This window comes from Girardinichthys multiradiatus, chromosome 1, assembly GCF_021462225.1.
Source record: "Girardinichthys multiradiatus isolate DD_20200921_A chromosome 1, DD_fGirMul_XY1, whole genome shotgun sequence".
NCBI lineage: Eukaryota > Metazoa > Chordata > Actinopteri > Cyprinodontiformes > Goodeidae > Girardinichthys > Girardinichthys multiradiatus.
The window spans coordinates 26,092,349-26,110,919 of NC_061794.1; the positions used below are offsets into that span (position 1 = coordinate 26,092,349).

At 38.9% G+C, this 18,571-nt stretch overlaps 2 protein-coding genes across 6 annotated transcripts; both read right to left on the reverse strand.

Moving 5' to 3' along the window:
* Nucleotides 1–58: 58 nt before the first annotated feature.
* csad (cysteine sulfinic acid decarboxylase) lies at nucleotides 59–9,032 on the reverse strand. Of its 4 annotated transcripts, XM_047367183.1 has the most exons (15): nucleotides 8,702–9,032; nucleotides 7,986–8,608; nucleotides 7,779–7,921; nucleotides 7,558–7,684; nucleotides 7,391–7,481; nucleotides 4,696–4,918; nucleotides 4,247–4,326; nucleotides 4,076–4,130; nucleotides 2,510–2,626; nucleotides 2,319–2,383; nucleotides 2,101–2,182; nucleotides 1,828–2,027; nucleotides 729–780; nucleotides 552–641; nucleotides 59–319 (listed from the first exon to the last, which is right to left on the reverse strand). In XM_047367183.1, exons 2-15 carry the CDS (start codon nucleotides 8,008–8,010, stop codon nucleotides 146–148), a joined length of 1,524 nt encoding a protein of 507 aa, XP_047223139.1. In that variant the 5' UTR covers nucleotides 8,011–8,608; nucleotides 8,702–9,032; the 3' UTR covers nucleotides 59–145. The 4 variants fall into 4 exon arrangements, with proteins under 4 accessions (XP_047223139.1, XP_047223148.1, XP_047223165.1 ...); XM_047367192.1 differs by having other exon boundaries at nucleotides 7,779–7,918; nucleotides 7,986–9,032; XM_047367201.1 differs by lacking the exon at nucleotides 59–319 and having other exon boundaries at nucleotides 594–637; nucleotides 7,986–9,032.
* Nucleotides 9,033–9,169: 137 nt separating this feature from the next.
* On the reverse strand, nucleotides 9,170–11,795 carry zgc:174906 (uncharacterized protein LOC571548 homolog). 2 transcript variants are annotated; one of them, XM_047367244.1, is made up of 4 exons: nucleotides 11,638–11,795; nucleotides 10,068–10,385; nucleotides 9,927–9,980; nucleotides 9,170–9,846 (listed from the first exon to the last, which is right to left on the reverse strand). In XM_047367244.1, the coding sequence occupies exons 2-4, from the start codon at nucleotides 10,381–10,383 to the stop codon at nucleotides 9,566–9,568; spliced, it is 651 nt and encodes a 216-aa protein (XP_047223200.1). In that variant the 5' UTR covers nucleotides 10,384–10,385; nucleotides 11,638–11,795; the 3' UTR covers nucleotides 9,170–9,565. The 2 variants fall into 2 exon arrangements, with proteins under 2 accessions (XP_047223200.1, XP_047223209.1); XM_047367253.1 differs by having other exon boundaries at nucleotides 11,578–11,714.
* Between the last annotated feature and the right edge of the window lie 6,776 nt (nucleotides 11,796–18,571).

Here is an 18,571-nt window from a genome sequence, read left to right on the forward strand (position 1 = left end):
TTAAAGTTGTAACAAAAGGGGACATACAACATTTATTTATTTATTTGTTTATTTATACAACTAGACTGTATAGTAAGTTTAGTAAGCGGTAATTAAGCAGTAAGTATGTTTTATGTTAATCAATGTGTGGCTACGGTTGTTTTTGTCACAAATCATTTCCCAGTCTTTCAATTTCATCAAGGAAGAAGTCCATGTCTTTCTGAGAAATGAGTGGAGACAATATGGTTACGCGGAAGAAGTTGACCCTGTCTCCAAGAGGCTGGTAGCCGACCATCATAGTGCCTTGTTTCACCATGCGTTCCTTGATCACTGGAGCAATCTATTAACAAAAACAAAAATACTGACATAGAGATAACTACAATGAATTAGAAAATGATAATTTTTTGTTGTTATAACAAAGTAAAAGTAATTATTTCAACCCAATTCTCTATAAAATACAATGGGATAAAAGTAAAAATAAATAAATAATAAAAAATTTATAAAAATAAATTCTAAATCTCAAACCCCAACACCTCAGTCTTCCACCATGTGTCACTGAAACAGAAACGTACCTTAGCCAGTCTGTTTTGGTAGTCTCCAGGTTTTTCCTTCCCTCTCAGACTTGGCGGGATGAACCAAAAGCACACGTTCACAAACTCTGGCTGTCCACAGGAGTACATTTTTTAAAATATATACTAATACATGTTTCTGAAAAAATACATCTTTTCTTGCTTTAAATGTGAACCTACCTCCCTCAAAAGTTGGAAACCATCTCTTTTCTTCATTTGATCCACTAAATACCTGCAAATGTTAAAAAAAACAAAAAAAAACCAACCCACTTTTTAATACTTTTTTATTAATTTTGTTGACTTGTTATTACCTTTTTTAAGCAAATGCAAGCAGAAAAGATCTGTTTTGGAAAGTTATAATTATGGCCTAATATATATTTTATCTACTTTTTCGAAGGCCTTCAAGAAGACGGGTGTTGAACAGCTACTTTTTACGTTTTTATTATTAAGATTCCTGAGCACAACCAAGCATGCAAAGGTTTGGACTCATCAGACAGTTTCTCACTTCATGCAAACAGTTTTATGGTTACATGGCACCTCTGGTGGTTTGAATTAGTATTGTGGTTTGTTTGTCTATTGTGCACCACATTGGCCAATTCTATGTTTTTATTACACTTGTGCTTTTGGAAATGGAGCACAGCTTTTTGTATTTTACATAATTTAAATGCTGCGATGGACTGGCGGCCTGTCCAGGGTGTACCCCACCTCCCGCCCATAGACTACTAGAGATAGGCACCAGCTTTTCCACGGCCCACTATGGAAGAAGCAGTAGAACATGACTGACTGACATATTTTAAATAAGGGACCAGGAATTAACCTTGTAAATTAGCCTAGGCTCTAAATGCTGCCATGTGCAAAATTTATCACTAAATACTTCTCCAAATGTAATCAATTTAAACAATCAGAATCCTGGAACACTATGCACAGTTTGTAAGCTGTAGATGTGTCAAACTTGATCTGTGCTAAATATTTGGCAGGCATGTTGATGGATGAAGTGTAAATCAAACACACTGATATAAAAAGTGCAGAACAAGTTATTCATTCTTGTTTTTGTGATCATTTCAAAGAAGGCTGGGTGTCATAGGAAATATCAGACAGAATGAACACTTCTTTAAACATTTGGTTGTGTTAGTGACATTTTTTAACTATTTTAAAGTAAAATAGTATTCATGCATTGTTAATTTTGATAGCTTTAACAAAATGAAAAGGAAGGAGCTGAAATAAAACCATACATATGGTAAAGTCCACCCACATTTGCCACTGCAGGCTATTTGATTACCTTGCATGGAGAAAAGCTTTGTCTACACGCTGTTCCAATCCAGCGGAGCCGACAGCTTTCCACATCAGCCATAGCTTCAGACAGTCCACCTTGCGGCTGCACTGCACAGACTTGTCCCCGATGTCCAGATTCACATCGTAAAATTTGTCTTGCTGGAACAGATATGATGCATTTGCACTGTGGCACTTCTTCAATAAGTTCTGTGGAGACAACATTTGTCTAAGATAAAGAAAACAATCATGCTAAAAACCTTTTCTAGGAAATATTTCAAACCGTGGTATCCTTAAGCAGCAAAGCAGAACACTGCAGGCCAGCCACCAGCATCTTGTGTGGATTCCAGGCTACTGAGTTTGCTCTAGTGACACACAGGTACAAACACATTAACACCCACTGTGCACATAGCATACCTGCTGACAACATGACCGAACTTTTTCCGTGTTGTACATATACATGGAAAAATACATACTTGACTTTAAAAAGTAAATCAATACCTATGAACTCCTTTCATCAGATGTTTGTGTTTCTTGGAAAACAGTACACTTCCTCCCCAGGCAGCCTAAAACAAGAGATGAAACAAAAAATAAGAAAAACACGGATTGAAAAAGAAAGAAAAGAAATACAGCAAAAGTTTTGCAAAATCAGAAGACTTCGACATAAAGTATTTTCCCACTGGAAGACTCACGTCAACATGCAGCCAGAGCTTGTGTTTGTCACAAACATCGGCTATGTGATCCAGCGGATCAAAAGCCCCCTGTACTGTAGTGCCTGATGTGCAGCTCACATAGAATGGTACTCCGCCCTGGTAGAAGGACAGATTATTTCAAAATGCCTTCTTAAAGTATTCTCACCCGATGAACGTTTCCACGTTTTGTTAGCTCACAACCACAGACTTTAATGTATCTATTGAGATTTAGGTGATGGACCAACACAAAGTAGAGTGTAATCATGAAGTGGGGAGAATAGGCAAAGATACATGGTTAAATAAAATCCAAAACAACGACCTGCCTTCAGAAGAAATCTAATTAGTAATAAAGAGAGTCCACCTGTAAGTAATTTAATCTCAGTAAAATTCCAGCTGTTCTGTGAAGGTTTCAGAGGTTTGTTAGAGGACATTAGTGAACAAACAGCATCATAAAGACCAAGGATCACAGCAGATAGGTCAGGCAGAAGGTTGTGGTGAGGTTCAAAGCAGCATTAGGATACAAAACAACATCCACAGATTTGAACACCTCCTGGAGCACTGTTAAATCTAGCATCCAAAAATGGTAACGCAAACCTACCAAGACATGGCCGTCCACCTAAACTGACAGGTGGCTCAAGAGGGAGAAATAATCTGAGAAGCAGCCAAGAGGCCCATGGTACCTCTGGAGAACCTGCAGAGATTCACAGTTACTTGTATATACACAATCTTTAATTTAGCAACTCCCATGTACCAAAAAACATGTATGGAAACAACAAACATGTGGGAGAAGGTGCTTTGGTCAGATGAGACCAAAACTAAACTTTGTGGACATGCAGAACAGTGTATGCAGAGCAGAAATAACATGGCACATCACCCTAAACAAACCATCCCAACCATGAAACATGGTTCTGGCAGCATCATGCTGTGGGGTTGCGTTTCATCAGCAGAGACAGAAAAATTGGTCAGAGTTGATGGTCAGATAGATGGAGCTAAATATAGGAAAATCCCAGAAGAGAACCTGTTAGATATCTGCAAAAGACTTGAGACTGGGTTGGACATTCACATTCAGGACAATGATTCTAAACATACACCCAGATCAAAGCATATTCATGTACTAGAACGGCCATGTCAGACCTAAATCCTATTGAGAATCTGTGACAAAATCTGGAAATAACTGTTTACAGACATTCTCATCCAATCTGACTGAGGCTGAGCTATTTTGAAGAATGGGCAAAAAGTTCAGCCTCCAACAGTGCAAAGCTGGTAGAAACAGAAGAATGAAGAAGTCTGTGTCGATGATTACAACTGCTGATCACCCGTAAAAAAAAACAGAAAAGAAGCTGTCTTTCCCTTTCACTTCACAGTTATGCAAGACTTTTTTATTGGTCCATCAGTAAAAATCTTAATAAAATACATGGAAGGGTGTGATTATATTACACCGTAATTTGAAGATGTTAAAGGTTGGTTAATAATATGAGGCACTGTATTTCAGACATTCAAGGTTATAGTAAGGTTATTAAAGCATTTTATGGTAGGTATCTAAAGACAGAACTAAAGTACATTTACCTGAGATTTTGAAAGCTCAATTTTTTCATCCAGGTCTTCTGGAATCATGTGACCTCTGTGGTGAATTTAAACACATTGATGAGCAAAGGAAAGGATTAGGGTAGCGATTTTATTTTAATTGCTGACATCTATGGAAGACAAAGGAATAATTCGAGTGAGAAAAGCAATTACCCATCATCCACTTTTACAAAGATGACATTGTCCATCCCAAAACCCAGAAACGCAGCCCCCTTCTTTACGGAGTAATGGCTCTAAAAAACATGATGACTCATTATATATTTCAAGCAAACTAAACTGAAATATTACAAACCAGGTCAAACGTTTTGAAGCAAGGCCAGTATAGAAGCCAAATATTTGGAAGCAAGTTCAAGAATGCCTTTCTTAAAAATCAACATGAGTTCTTTGATATCACTATGCATTTAGTAGCTTAGCTTTGGAGTACAGAAGATTTGCAAGAGTTACTTACAACTCAAAGAAGCCACTGGAGGCTACTTTAAAGAAAGCAAAGTCCAAGCGAGAAAAAACAAATTAGTTCTTGTTTCTAAACTTTTGACCTACATTCTGAGCAAGAAGCATCACTTTATTATCTCAGGCATGCAGAACTGAAAGGCCCTTCTTACCTCAGGTGATGTAAAGATGGTCAGTCGCGGCAGACTCCACAGGCCCTGGCTTTTGACCTCTGGGTAGAGTCTGTAGCGTGCAAGGTTCATGGCATACATGTTTGAGGTGGACCCTCCAGGACAGAAAATACCATCACCTTCTGTCCAGCCCACCAGCTCACGAAGCCCTCTGAGCACCTCAGCCTCCATCAGAACAAAGACTGGTGCTACTTCGTAGGTGAAGCTGTAAATTACATTCACATTATCTGATCATTTATCTCTTATTGTGAAGCTTTTTCCTGTATCTGATTTAAAACAGAGCGACATGAATGAGTTTTAGTAGTTACTTCAATAAGGGGGAGTCAGGTTTAGTCTAAACCGGCTCAGTTATGGTTGAGGTGCAAACACACCCTCCATTTCTGCTACCTGTATGACCCCCTCTCTTTTCCAATGGTTATAATCAGTCTGACAGAGGAAGGTATCCCAATCATTGTGGTTTTTAGTATAACAATGACCATCAGTGGGACCCTTTGCGGGGTTCCTTGAGACGACATTGTTGTAAATAAGCACCCTTTAACTAAATAATCTGAACTGAAACTATCTGTGTAGTTATGCTGCTATAGGCTTAGGCTGCTGGAGGACATAACGACCACTTTCACCCTCTTCGCTACATTCTCACACTACTCTCCAATTTTGCATTATTTGCTGTTATTTCAGCTTTTAACCTTGTTCTCTCTATTCTCTTCCTAGAAGCTACACCTGGCTTGACTACTTGTGACACCTTTCTGGAGAGGGGCATCGTCGGAGCTTCTGCTGGCAACAACTTAATGCTCACCCTCTACCAATGACCCACATGGCCATGTCTTTTAGTGATTATCCCTTTCTCTCTCCTAGACATGGCGATTGACTGAGCTTAACTGTAACTAATTATATGTGCTCTCTTTCAGACTCTTAACCTTGAAAACTGGCTCAGAGTTTATCTGTTCTTTCTTTCTAGGTGAAACGACTAAAGGAGCTACATCCATTAACATTTACTTTTCCTTCCCATAGAAAGTACTTCTGGATCAGTGCTTCTTTGTTCTCTTTGTGTCTCTGCTCTGTTCTCTCAAACCCCCAGTCGGTCGTGGCAGATGGCCGCTCACACTGAGCCTGGTTCTGCTGGAGGTTTCTTCCTGTTAAAAGGGAGTTTTTCCTCTCCACTGTCGCTACATGCATGCTCAGTTTGAGGGATTGCTGCAAAGTCAACGCTAGTGACTGTCCACTGTCTCTACATGCTCATTCAGGAGGACTAAATGCTGCAAGTCACTGACTGGATGCAATCTGCTGGGTTTCCTTAGACAGAAAAACTTTTTATCCAATTTGAATAAATAACTAACTCTGACTGCACTGTTCAATTGTTAGGATTCATTGGAATGTATGTACTTGACTTTTGTGAAGTGCCTTGAGACATGTGTTGTGAATTGGCGCTATATAAATAAAACTGAATTGAATTGAATTCAATACTGTGTTACAGGAGTGAAGAAACAAATAGTACATTTGCTCCTGTCTATCTTAGATTTTTCTGTTTTATACTTCTTTTTCATTACTTTTTATGATATGTGTGACAGGATGATATTTGAACATCTAAAAAAAGACAGTTTTACACTCAAAAGATACATAAAACTGATTCTGTCTTATTCAACATAAATGTTACATGTTCTTCTTATATATAATAGAAAACCAAAGTTATGAAACTCTTTCAAAATGGCAGATTTTGTCCAGATTATTTGTTATAATTTGGAGTACTTTCCAGTACTCCAGCTATGTGAAAGACTGTGGGAAAATAACTACTACATAATAATGAAAAAGAAAACAAAAACGCAATGATGATGCAGCTTTTCAAAATAAAATTCATAGGAATTTAATCTAGTGCTACACAGTACTGGATTGGGATAAACCTGGAAAATCTTTGGACACAAGGGAGCAGGCTGAAACCTGATTGTCTCTCTTGGACACTAAATAATGTATCTGTATTAAACAGTAACCGTATTCTGTAGTGGAAATCCCACTGAGATATTAAGCAGATATAAAGTAGATAAAATGTGTTGGTCTTAAAATTAGATTCTGCAATGTTTTCTTCCACACACAGGGTTTCAGATGTAGGCCAGAAAGTTTTATTTTGGTCTATTCTGAGCTGAGGACCTTCTTCCACATGTTTGCTGCAAATTTGAAAGAGAACTCATGTTTTTTTTTTTCTTGCAACTCTTCTTTAAAAGCCATATCACTGGGGTGCATTACCTTGTTGTCCTGATAAAAATGTTCCCACCCCAGCAGTGGAGCTCTGAAAATCCTCCAAAGTCATTGTTCTCTTGAGTATTTAAAGTTCTCCTGGCCCCACCTGTTGGTTAATTTGAATCCCCATGTCTTAGTGGGTTTGGAGTTTGTTTTCGGATTATAGATAGAATACTGCTCTTACAGTGTTTTATATTGTACTATAGCTTAAACCTGGTTTAATTATTTACTGTGATTGGTGCAGGAGTTATTAGATTAAAAGGGGTTGAAACATCAGCACACCACACTTATGCAAACAAACTGAAAACTGTCTTTTTCCCCCGATGTTCCAAAAAATGAACATTGACACCATTCTGAAAAACTTGTTGGTGCAACAAATAAAACAAAACAAAATCTGTTAGGGGTATTTATAATTTTTGGCTTAACTGTATTTTCTGTCTCTTACAGATTGGTGTTCAGAGCCTCGGAAAGAAAGCGTCCAGCCAAAGAATGGTAGTCAACGCCAGCAAACTGCTGGTTGAAGAAACGTGGGTGACCTGAAATTACCATTAAACAACCCCATCAGAATCAACGAAAATTAGGATTAACATTTTTGTCTCTGCCAGGTCTTACTTGTCTTAATGCTGTACTTGGCGACATCTCTCACTCTCTGTAGAAGTCTTTCCTGTGGCTCCCCCTTCTCCCTCAGGTCCAGATCCAACAGCAGGGCCAGCTCCTCGGGCTCTTTCCATTCACACACCTGCATCAGGAATACACACATTACAGTTTTTAGTTTAGAACAGTCGGTAATCCCACAGCCTGGTGGTATTCCTGGTGCTTTATTCTTCAGAGACCTTCTCCTTGACATCCGTGCCTTTGCAGAGCACCTCCTCCACAAGAATTTTGTAGGCTTCATAAAGGAAGAGTTGTCCCTCTGCGTGGTTGATCAGAGGATCGCTCAAGTCACCAACAATCGGTTCCATTCTCTGTCCGTCTGCTGTTAGTACAGTTGGTAAGGAATGACTTATTGAACATAAAAATAATACAGATGTTGTACTTACATGAAAATGGAGATCTTTCTGCCATATTTAGTTTCAAAAAGCTGGCAAACCTCTGCAACTTGCCTGGATTGCGCTGACAGAAAGAAAGCAGTGACAAAGCAAAGGTGAGAATAATGTAGATAACTCAACCTTTGTCCCATAGTGAAAGTTAATTAATGATGCCAGAGGCTAGTTGGGAGAGAGGGAGAAATGGCAGAGTTCATTGACTTATTACGTCTGTCACAAAAGATATTTAATCACGTTTAGTGGGAATCTTTCATTAAAAAAGCCAAGTTTAATTGATTCTCATCAGTTCACAACCAAATATGATTTAACTGTCAGATAACATTTCAGATTAAAAATTAAAAAGACAGCTTCTTTGTTCATGATCTGATCGAAAATGAAATAAATTGAATTCCACTTACACATTTTAAATGAATGAAATTTTAAGATTTTACAATACTGTGCCTGCTTATTTGAGCAATTGAAAAAAGAATCTTTGCCCATTTTTCTTTACAAAGTCGCCTCTTATGCCGTCATATCTTCAGCTCACAGGTTTTCTGTACAATTTAGGTCTGAGAACTGAGGTGGCCATGGAAGAAGATCAGTTTTGTGAAGCATTTGTGTGTTGATCTGGTTCTTGTCTAAATGAAAGACCAATGATGAGCCATTTTCAGCATACTGATAGAGTCCAGGTGATCATGTATTTATCCTTCCTGATAATTTGATGAACTCACCATGCCATGCACTCAAACAAGCTTTCCAAGAAACTTTGGAGAAAGAGGCCCACACCATCACTGGTCTGCCGTCGTACTTACCAGTAGGCATAAGGTGCATTTTCTTTTCATGCGTTATGTTCATCGTTCACACATGCTACAGGGCTGGACCATTTTCAGCCAAAAAGGTCAATTTTTAGCTTAGCTTCATCTTACCAAAACACAGTTTCAGTTGCATTCATTTGAGACAGAACAGGTTTCACTCCTAAACAACTGGGTAGGCATGCAGATGGTATCTTATGGCTGTCATGGAGACCTAATGAAACCTGGAGGCTATTCCTTGGTATACATTAAAGCATGCTTAATCATCATTAATTTGACCATTGTTAGAGGTTCCAACAATTGTGACACCAATAATTTTGTTAGACGATTATTTCTTGGGATTTTTCCCACTGAATAAATGTAATAAATGTGACGAGTTCTTCAACATTTGTTTGTTAGATATATTTCACTAAATAAAATACAATTAAAAGAAGTTAACATTTCAAGAGAACATGGAATGATGATCTGTAATCGTCTGAGCCAAACAGAGAAACTCAAGATTAATTAAAGCATGAAAGGGTAAAAATAAATAAAATACATTTATATATAAAAAAAGAGGATTTTTTCCCACTGTAAATCCCAGTCTCTATTTACAATAAATTTAAAGAAAATTACTGCAGTTTTTCAATTTTTTCCTTGATTAAAAAGAGAAAAAAACATTTTACAACCCAGACCCTATTACTGTAAGTATAGTCAAATCTTAGCATAATTCTGTCCTATTATACTCATTCCCAGTAAAAACATTTGCCGTAAAAAGTTTTCATTTTCTCCTGAGGGAAGATCTCAGTCATTCTCCAGCAGAAAGTCAATACTCTCAGAAGGCACTTCTAGGTCTTTCTGACTGAGGAGGGAGTGCAGGCAAGCAGCAGTAGCTTCTTCTCTCTTCTGGTTGCGCCAGTAACGAAGCATGGCAAAGACTCGGTCCACATGGTTTGTTTTCTCCTCTTCGATGTGTTCTATCCTCACAGATGGGATGTCCAGAGCCTGTATGCCGATCTGCCTCCAAGAATGGCCAAGACCGCGAGCCACAGTCATCAGCTGTGGTTCTGTCACCCTGCCACGGCCTGTGAAACAACAACCACCAGACGCTGTAGGAGATGATCTGACTGTTAGAGGCAATAATCTTCACTGGAGAGTGACTTACCATTACGGCAAACCTTTTTAGCTGGAACTGGATTTTGCGTTTCGGAATCTTCAACTGGTAAATAATAGACATTTTTATATTTACACAAAATCAACATTTATTAATAAAACTCTTGAGAAAACAAATATTTTCTCTTTGTACCTGACAATGGTGTTGTCATATCCAGATCTTTAACAAAAGCAAGCATAGGAAATGTTTTCTGCATCTCCTTTTCCTTCAGCAGCTCCAGCATGCCTTGTGCTGCTTGGTGCCCTCTGCTGATGACGTGATCTAAAAGGTCTCGCACCTTTTCACTAGGAACGTGACAAGATTTAATCTTCTCATAGCCGGTATCAGAAGGCAGATCACGAGAATGTGCAAACTGCAGAACAAAATCTGCATCCGCTTTGAGAATCTCTATCAGCTTTGGCTTTTGGCGTTTGAGCAGCCGAGTTACATCTGCAGCTTCCTCAGCCATGACTGTCCGATCCGAGGGAGACATGCAACAAGACAGGATTAATTACGGAAAAACGGCAGTTTGCAGCCATTCTGATGCAACGCAGTAAAAATGTTTAAAGATGTCTTACAGGGGAGTGGAAATAAAAACTAAATGTTGATGCAGGATGGGAGATTTAGAGCAAATATTGCAACATCAGACGTAAACTGGAAAATGTATGTATTTTTATTTATTTTTCTTCACAAAAACCAATAAAGACTAGAGTGAAAACTATCTCTATATATTCCTTTTTAAGGGTTTTTATGTAAACACTTTGATTCAGGGCCATCTTGCAATCCCTTAAGTCTTACATATTTTTCTATACTTGTGTATTTTTCACAGCCCAGCTTATACTTTGCATCGCCCCTTTTTTAACGTGAAAGGAACCTAAAACGATTTGTACATTATTCTTGATGTTCTTATCTGGACTCACCATTTCTATCCTTACTTGCGGGAACAACTCCTCATGTTCATGTTCTCATAGGAGTTACTTTGCTAATTCTCATTTTAAATTTCAGTTTGCAAACACAGTTACAGTATCTTGAGATTTCACAAACTGAATAAAGGTTTCACAAATCTCCAAATGTGATTTATAAACTGATTCTGAAATGGTTTTTGAGCTGTACCCCATGTAAGATGGTAATAAGCCCCCCCAAAAAAAGCCTTGAAAAACTCACATACTTGTGAGTTTTTATAATAAAACACAAGTTTTACATACAGCAAACTGTGTTTATTACAATCTGTCCTTAGTGTAGAATAATCCTGTCCAGGTCTGAGCTGCCGAGGCAGTTTTCAAGCTGGATCCATTCTAATGTCTCAAACAAAGAAAGCCGAGTAGTTTCCCCCAATGAAATGTGGTCTCAAGCAAAAAAAAAAAAAACAACAACAAATGTGTTTAATAGAGTCAGTGTAAAATAAGTTGAGTTTTCACAAATTCAGTAAAGGTTTAACAACTCTCAAATTGTGTTTTTATAGATCGACCCCTTGGAACAAAACAACCCCGTTTCTGTCAGAACATTTGTTTTAAGGATAAAACAGAGTCCAGAGTAAATGTAGCGGGATAAAACCCTTTCTCAAGCACCGAACATGAAACTGTAGATCAAATGAATGCTAACCTCAGCTTCGTGCAACACGTTTTAGGCATTTGATGCTATTCTCTCTATGCATTATACGAACCATTTTACTCCAACAGGAGGCAATAAACATCGCTTATCCGCACATCTTCTCACCATTTACCTTAACAGCTGCAGCCAAAGTGGAGGAGACAAGAAACTTTTTGCTCTTCCTGCTACTTCCTCCTCCTTTTTCTTCTGCAGCCTCTGAAATGAAGTATTTCCCCATGCACTTTGCCTCCATCCAACGGGCTGCTCATTCAACTGCAGCAATCTGACAAGGTTTGCTACCACCTGGTGGGACAGGTTACACATTACAGGCACTCTGAAAGGAAGTGCTCTCACATCTGTTCTTCTTTGGTGGACCTCACAGATACGGGTCCTTCTCAAAATATTAGCAAATTGTGATAAAGTTCATTATTTTCCATAATGTAATGATGAAAATTTAACATTCATATATTTTAGATTCATTGCACACTAACTGAAATATTTCAGGTCTTTTATTGTCTTAATACGGATGATTTTGGCATACAGCTCATGAAAACCCAAAATTCCTATCTCACAAAATTAGCATATCATTAAAAGGGTCTCTAAATGAGCTATGAACCTAATCATCTGAATCAACGAGTTAACTCTAAACACCTGCAAAAGATTCCTGAGGCCTTTAAAACTCCCAGCCTGGTTCATCACTCAAAACCCCAATCATGGGTAAGACCGCCGACCTGACTGCTGTCCAGAAGGCCACTATTGACACCCTCAAGCAAGAGGGTAAGACACAGAAAGAAATTTCTGAACGAATAGGCTGTTCCCAGAGTGCTGTATCAAGGCACCTCAGTGGGAAGTCTGTGGGAAGGAAAAAGTGTGGCAGAAAACGCTGCACAATGAGAAGAGGTGACCGGACCCTGAGGAAGATTGTGGAGAAGGGCCGATTCCAGACCTTGGGGGACCTGCGGAAGCAGTGGACTGAGTCTGGAGTAGAAACATCCAGAGCCACCGTGCACAGGCGTGTGCAGGAAATGGGCTACAGGTGCCGCATTCCCCAGGTCAAGCCACTTTTGAACCAGAAACAGCGGCAGAAGCGCCTGACCTGGGCTACAGAGAAGCAGCACTGGACTGTTGCTCAGTGGTCCAAAGTACTTTTTTTGAATGAAAGCAAATTCTGCATGTCATTCGGAAATCAATGTGCCAGAGTCTGGAGGAAGACTGGGGAGAAGGAAATGCCAAAATGCCAGAAGTCCAGTGTCACGTACCCACAGTCAGTGATGGTCTGGGGTGCCGTGTCAGCTGCTGGTGTTGGTCCACTGTGTTTTATCAAGGGCAGGGTCAATGCAGCTAGCTATCAGGAGATTTTGGAGCACTTCATGCTTCCATCTGCTGAAAAGCTTTATGGAGATGAAGATTTCATTTTTCAGCACGACCTGGCACCTGCTCACAGTGCCAAAACCACTGGTAAATGGTTTACTGACCATGGTATCACTGTGCTCAATTGGCCTGCCAACTCTCCTGACCTGAACCCCATAGAGAATCTGTGGGATATTGTGAAGAGAACGTTGAGAGACTCAAGACCCAACACTCTGGATGAGCTAAAGGCCGCTATCGAAGCATCCTGGGCCTCCATAAGACCTCAGCAGTGCCACAGGCTGATTGCCTCCATGCCACGCCGCATTGAAGCAGTCATTTCTGCAAAAGGATTCCCGACCAAGTATTGAGTGCATAACTGTACAAGATTATTTGAAGGTTGACGTTTTTTGTATCAAAAACACTTTTCTTTTATTGGTCGGATGAAATATGCTAATTTTGTGAGATAGAAATTTTGGGTTTTCATGAGCTGTATGCCAAAATCATCCGTATTAAGACAATAAAAGACCTGAAATATTTCAGTTAGTGTGCAATGAATCTAAAATATATGAATGTTAAATTTTCATCATTACATTATGGAAAATAATGAACTTTATCACAATATGCTAATATTTTGAGAAGGACCTGTAACATCCACATTGAAAAAACATCTTTAAATGAAGAATGATGAGTAAAATGTTGAGAAAAACAATAAGTGAATTGGTGATTGTCTGTGTAATACATGCAACATATAAACTACAGTGTATATTAAAAACATTAGCTTCTACCAAGTAATTGAAATCAGGTTAAACCTTGATACAGCTGCTGTAACTTTGTGTGGATGTGTGCCAGTAGCTGTATTGTGCTGACTTTACATTTGTTTTAAGGAAGTGCTGAGTAGGTATGCAGGTGAAGTGGCTGTTGGATGTAAATGTAAGCAGGTGTGTTCCTGTGGTCCATGACAAATCAAATGGTTGGGTTTGTATTTGTTGCGTTGTTTTTAGTAAAATACTTAGAATGTGTTAACTGAAAAATCCAGCCATCCAGACGACTATTGATTGCTTGATTGTTACAGTGCCTTGCAAACATTCATGCCCTTCAAATGTTTTCAAATTACAATCTCAAACTTTATTGTATTTTGTTTAGATTTTCTATTTTGTATCAACACAAAGTAGCATATAGTTATGAAGTGAACGGAACATCATACCTGATATAACAAATCAGAAAAGAGTGGCATACATATGCAATCATTTGCCTTCAGAACTACGTAAAGCACACGTAGGTTTGTTAGAAAACATTTGGAAATAAAAAGCATCATGATGTTCAAGGACACACCAGACATAAAGTTATAAGGATTAAAAGTTACAAGTTTAAAGGACGGTTAGATTATAAAACAATATCCCAAGCTTTGAATTACTGAGGATTTCTCAATCCATCATTTGAAATTGGAAAGAGTACAGCACAACTGCAAACCAACTAAGACATGGCTGTCCACCTTTCCTGACAGACTGACCAAGGATAGTATTAACCAGGGAAGCACCCAGGAGGCCCAAGGTAACTTATGAGCCGCTATAAAGATCCTAAAATCTGGTGGAAAAATATGAAGACATGAAATGATCAAAGGTGCACTCAATTGCTTTTCTTAAAAGCTGTGAGAAGAAAGCCATTATTGAAAGTATGTCAAAGAAATCCTCTATGCAGTTTGTCACAAGCCGTAAAACAAATGTCTGGAAGAAGGTGCGGTGGTCAGAGAAGACCAAAGCTCAAATATTTCATCAATGTGTAAAGGTATGTGGGCGAGAAAACTAAAACTGCACAGGACCCTGTACACCCTGTACTCTATCCCCAAGCTTAAACATGGTGGTGCAGCATCATGCTGTGGGGATAATTTTCTTTAGCAAGGACAGAAAAAATTGTCAGAGTGCATGGCGTAACAGATGAAGGTAAATAAAAGTTCACCTTCTAGTTGGACCACCACCCTGAACATGCTGCCAGAGCTACAATGGACTTGTTTAGATCAAAGAATATTCACATGTTATCATGGCCTAGTTAAAGTCCAGACCAAGATCCATTTGAGAATTTCTGGCAATACTTGAGAACTGCTGTTACCAGACTATTGCTTCCAAACTGACTGAGCTTCAGCTGTGTGGCAGAGACAAATAGGCAAAAGTTTTAGTATGAAAATGTGCAAAGTATTGATCCCGAAGGGCTGAATAAAAAGGTAAGCCACACTTTTCAGAATTTTGTTTGTTATAAACAAACCAAACAAAAAAATAAAAATAAACCGAACAGCATGTGCTATTTTAGCTTCTCATCACAATTATATGTTACTCTGTGTTGGCCTGTCTCATCAAATCTGGCTAAAATACAATTAAACTTCCTGTTTTATGGAATGTTGTTTGTAAGGAAATGCAAAAGCATTTGAGGGGTGTGCAACTTTTGCAAGGCACAGTAAAACTATATTTTCTACTAATTATTTGTGTATTACAGCAATCTGAAAGAGAGCTGAGGGTAACCACTGTATGTGTACCGATGTTTTTTTTTAATGAGCAGAAACTCCTTTTCCTGAAGCTAACACTCCCTGCTGCTCTCATAGAAAATGTGTGGGTTTTTATCTCGTCTCTGTGCATGAAAGATAGGATCCATACAGCGGCATCTGAGTTTAAGGCCTTTGACTCCTACTGGACAAAAGTCATCACATGTCTGCTTAGCCTATTTGCCAATCTTCTGCTGTGGGAAATGACAAATCAATGTCTTATTCCTGGGCAGGTATTTGCTTTGTGTGAGAGGCAAAAGCCTCTGGAGTCCTTTTCATCCAGACACAGTATAAACACGCTCTGTACACTGTGTGTATTAGCTGTCTGAATAAATACAGTTTTCTCTGTGCCTACAGTGGGTGGAAGGAGCAGAGCGAATACTCATTTATTTCTGTTATTTATTTTATACCACCAATGTGAGAGTGCTGTACAGGAGACAAATGCACAATTTATCTACCTATATGCACCTTTAATGGCCTCATTGTGAGATAAAGTGGATTTTATTTTCAGTCATATTCTTAAGAAGATGCACAACTGAAGCTAAAATGCATTCATCTACTGATCTAAGAGAGTATGTAAACATTCAGGGAGGTTTCATGCCAGATGATTCTCCTCTGAAGTCAGTTAACATCATCTTGCAGCAATATGAAAAAAGCACAGTCTCTATAGAATATGACAATGAACTTATTTTGCTGCTGATCAAGCGTAATCCCACTACTTTGCTTTTCAGGCCCCATCACACTCTCTGTCAAGTGGCAAGCTCTACTCATATGTGTGGATGGTATAATAGCTCATACTCTCGACAGCCCTGATGGAGAGTAATGTGGTTTCTGTATGAGTTGCTCCAACTTCTTACCACGGACCTCTGCACCTGGAAAATTGGGATTCTTTTATTTCAGATTATGAGATGTGCATGGGAGTTAGTGTGTGTGTGTTTTCATTAATACGTGCATAAAATTTAACAGTGTGCTAGTACAATAGCTTATCCCCTTCCTGCCATAACAGAAAAATTAGATTTGCATGTAAAATCACTGACGAGGGAAATCATTCTCTTTAGTGCTCAGAACCACTAGAACGTCCATTTTTTATGGCTCAAGTGTGTGTGTACGCTCTGAGAGAACACAAAAGGGATTTTTATATTGAGGCAAAGACATAAAACTTGCTAAAAACTACATCAACTACCTTTTGCATCAATATTTACTGCAAAAGGTAGCTCTAGACAACTCTTGGTAAAGACATATATTGTTGTATCCCTTGATTTTTTTTTTCACATTTTGTCTCTCTGTCAGAGCCATGTGACTGAGTGATCCTGACATGTCTGTTTGTTTAACATGCATTAATGAAACACCAGAGAGAAGGGAGAAAAGATCACAGCAGCAGGTCAGCAGGTGAGAGGAGGAGAGCGAGCTCACTGAAGAGAGTAACTCTGAGGAAAGTGTAAGACATAGGGACAGAAGCGAAGAAAAGATGTTATTTATGGCAGAGTGAAGGCAATAGGTGGAAAGTTTCAGTTTCTTTCACACTGAGGCTACATTTAGCATCCTAAACTCAAATTACTCTATACTCTAAACTTTAGAGAAGTTTGTGACATCTCAGATTTTCTTAGATTGATTATATATAAAGGCATTGTTCTTTATGGGAGGGGGACCATTTGCTAAACAACTTATAGATCGTGCCCATAACGTAATTGATGTGTCCATTAATGCTGATAGAAGTGTAAATAATTTATACATGTGAGTGAATGTGTTTTCCACCCTCACTTTGAGAAAAATGTGAAACAGAGAAGCATTTTCCTTCCCTTTAATGTAATGAATGGAAAATACAGTGTGTCTGGCTGGCAGAGGAGATACATCCTCACACTGCATTAAAGTCATGAAGCAGCTGCTGGTGGAAATGGGTAAGTGCTAGAAATAGAGAAATGCTACAGGAGTGTGTCTGTGTGTGTGTGTTTGTGAGGGGTTATGATTTAAATGTGATGCTGAAAAACAGGGAGCGTTTGGAGGTGAAGGTCAGAGAAGAGATGAAAAAGCAACGAGGGCAGAGTTGAGTAATTCAGTTGAGCAAAGTGAGTCCCTTTACAAAATGATGTTCCTCTAACATGAGATCATAACTGCTGAAATCACCAGGAGAGGCAGGTGTCAGCCGGTCAGCTTCTAAACTGGTCATAGCCTGAATGAAATCAGTCATTGTTTGGTTCAGAGGATTCATTGGGTATCTCACGTGTAAGTGGTGAGTTGACCAGTAGAGGGAGCTCCTATCTCTCTAAAGTGACCATCATTATTGAGCATAGCTTTTGCTTAACTCCAGCCATGCATTTCAGACTTTCATTCACACAGCAGGAGCTGATCTTAACCATGAGACTACGCAAAGAGCCCCTGGCTAAAGACACTAAGGCAGGTCAAACCTCCAGACAGAAAAACCCGCATTCTGACTGCTTTGGAGGCTTGGTCTGGACTCTCTCCTAAACCCGGTGGCTCGTGTAAGAATAGAAATGAGTCTGAATATGACACCATGATGTTAAGTCATAAAGCAGGCCACTTTACTCTGACTGAACACGATCTGTTAGTCCATTTAGGTTCATTATGATTTCATAGCAGCATCACCGATCCCGACCAGATCCCTTTAACTTCAAGGTTGGAAGACCACGGTAGTTCTAGGTATTAGGCATTTCTAAATGAACATATACACTTAATTAACTGTTATCATTCTTAGCAGCTAAAGCTTTATTAGAACTTCTTTCTGTTAATACCAACCATTGATTTTCAAATCTGTTACCTAAAAACTGACCTCACACAATTCTTCACGTCATTTTATACATAACTGATAAAAAAGATTAATGTTTTTTGTTTTGTTGCACTGTTTGTTGTAATTTCCCAGTTTTTCTAATAAAGGTCAGTTCCTTCCCTCAAAGAAGAAAAGCACGTCTTCAAGGTAAGCTGCCATGATAGAATGAATGCATCAAGTTTGTATTTCAGCACTTCATGAATTCAGACTGATGCAATTTGTTAGCAAGAAATTGGAAAACTAGGAGTGGGAGCTTAAACTTAAATGGAGGGAATGCTCCACTGAGGAGAAGTAATTAGGTTTATGGTTCAGGCAGGTGTTGTACCAAGGTAGTTATGCCCAACAGAATCTGGTTCCCCTGTGCCCGAAAGCCACCATCCCTACCCAGACAACCCAAAA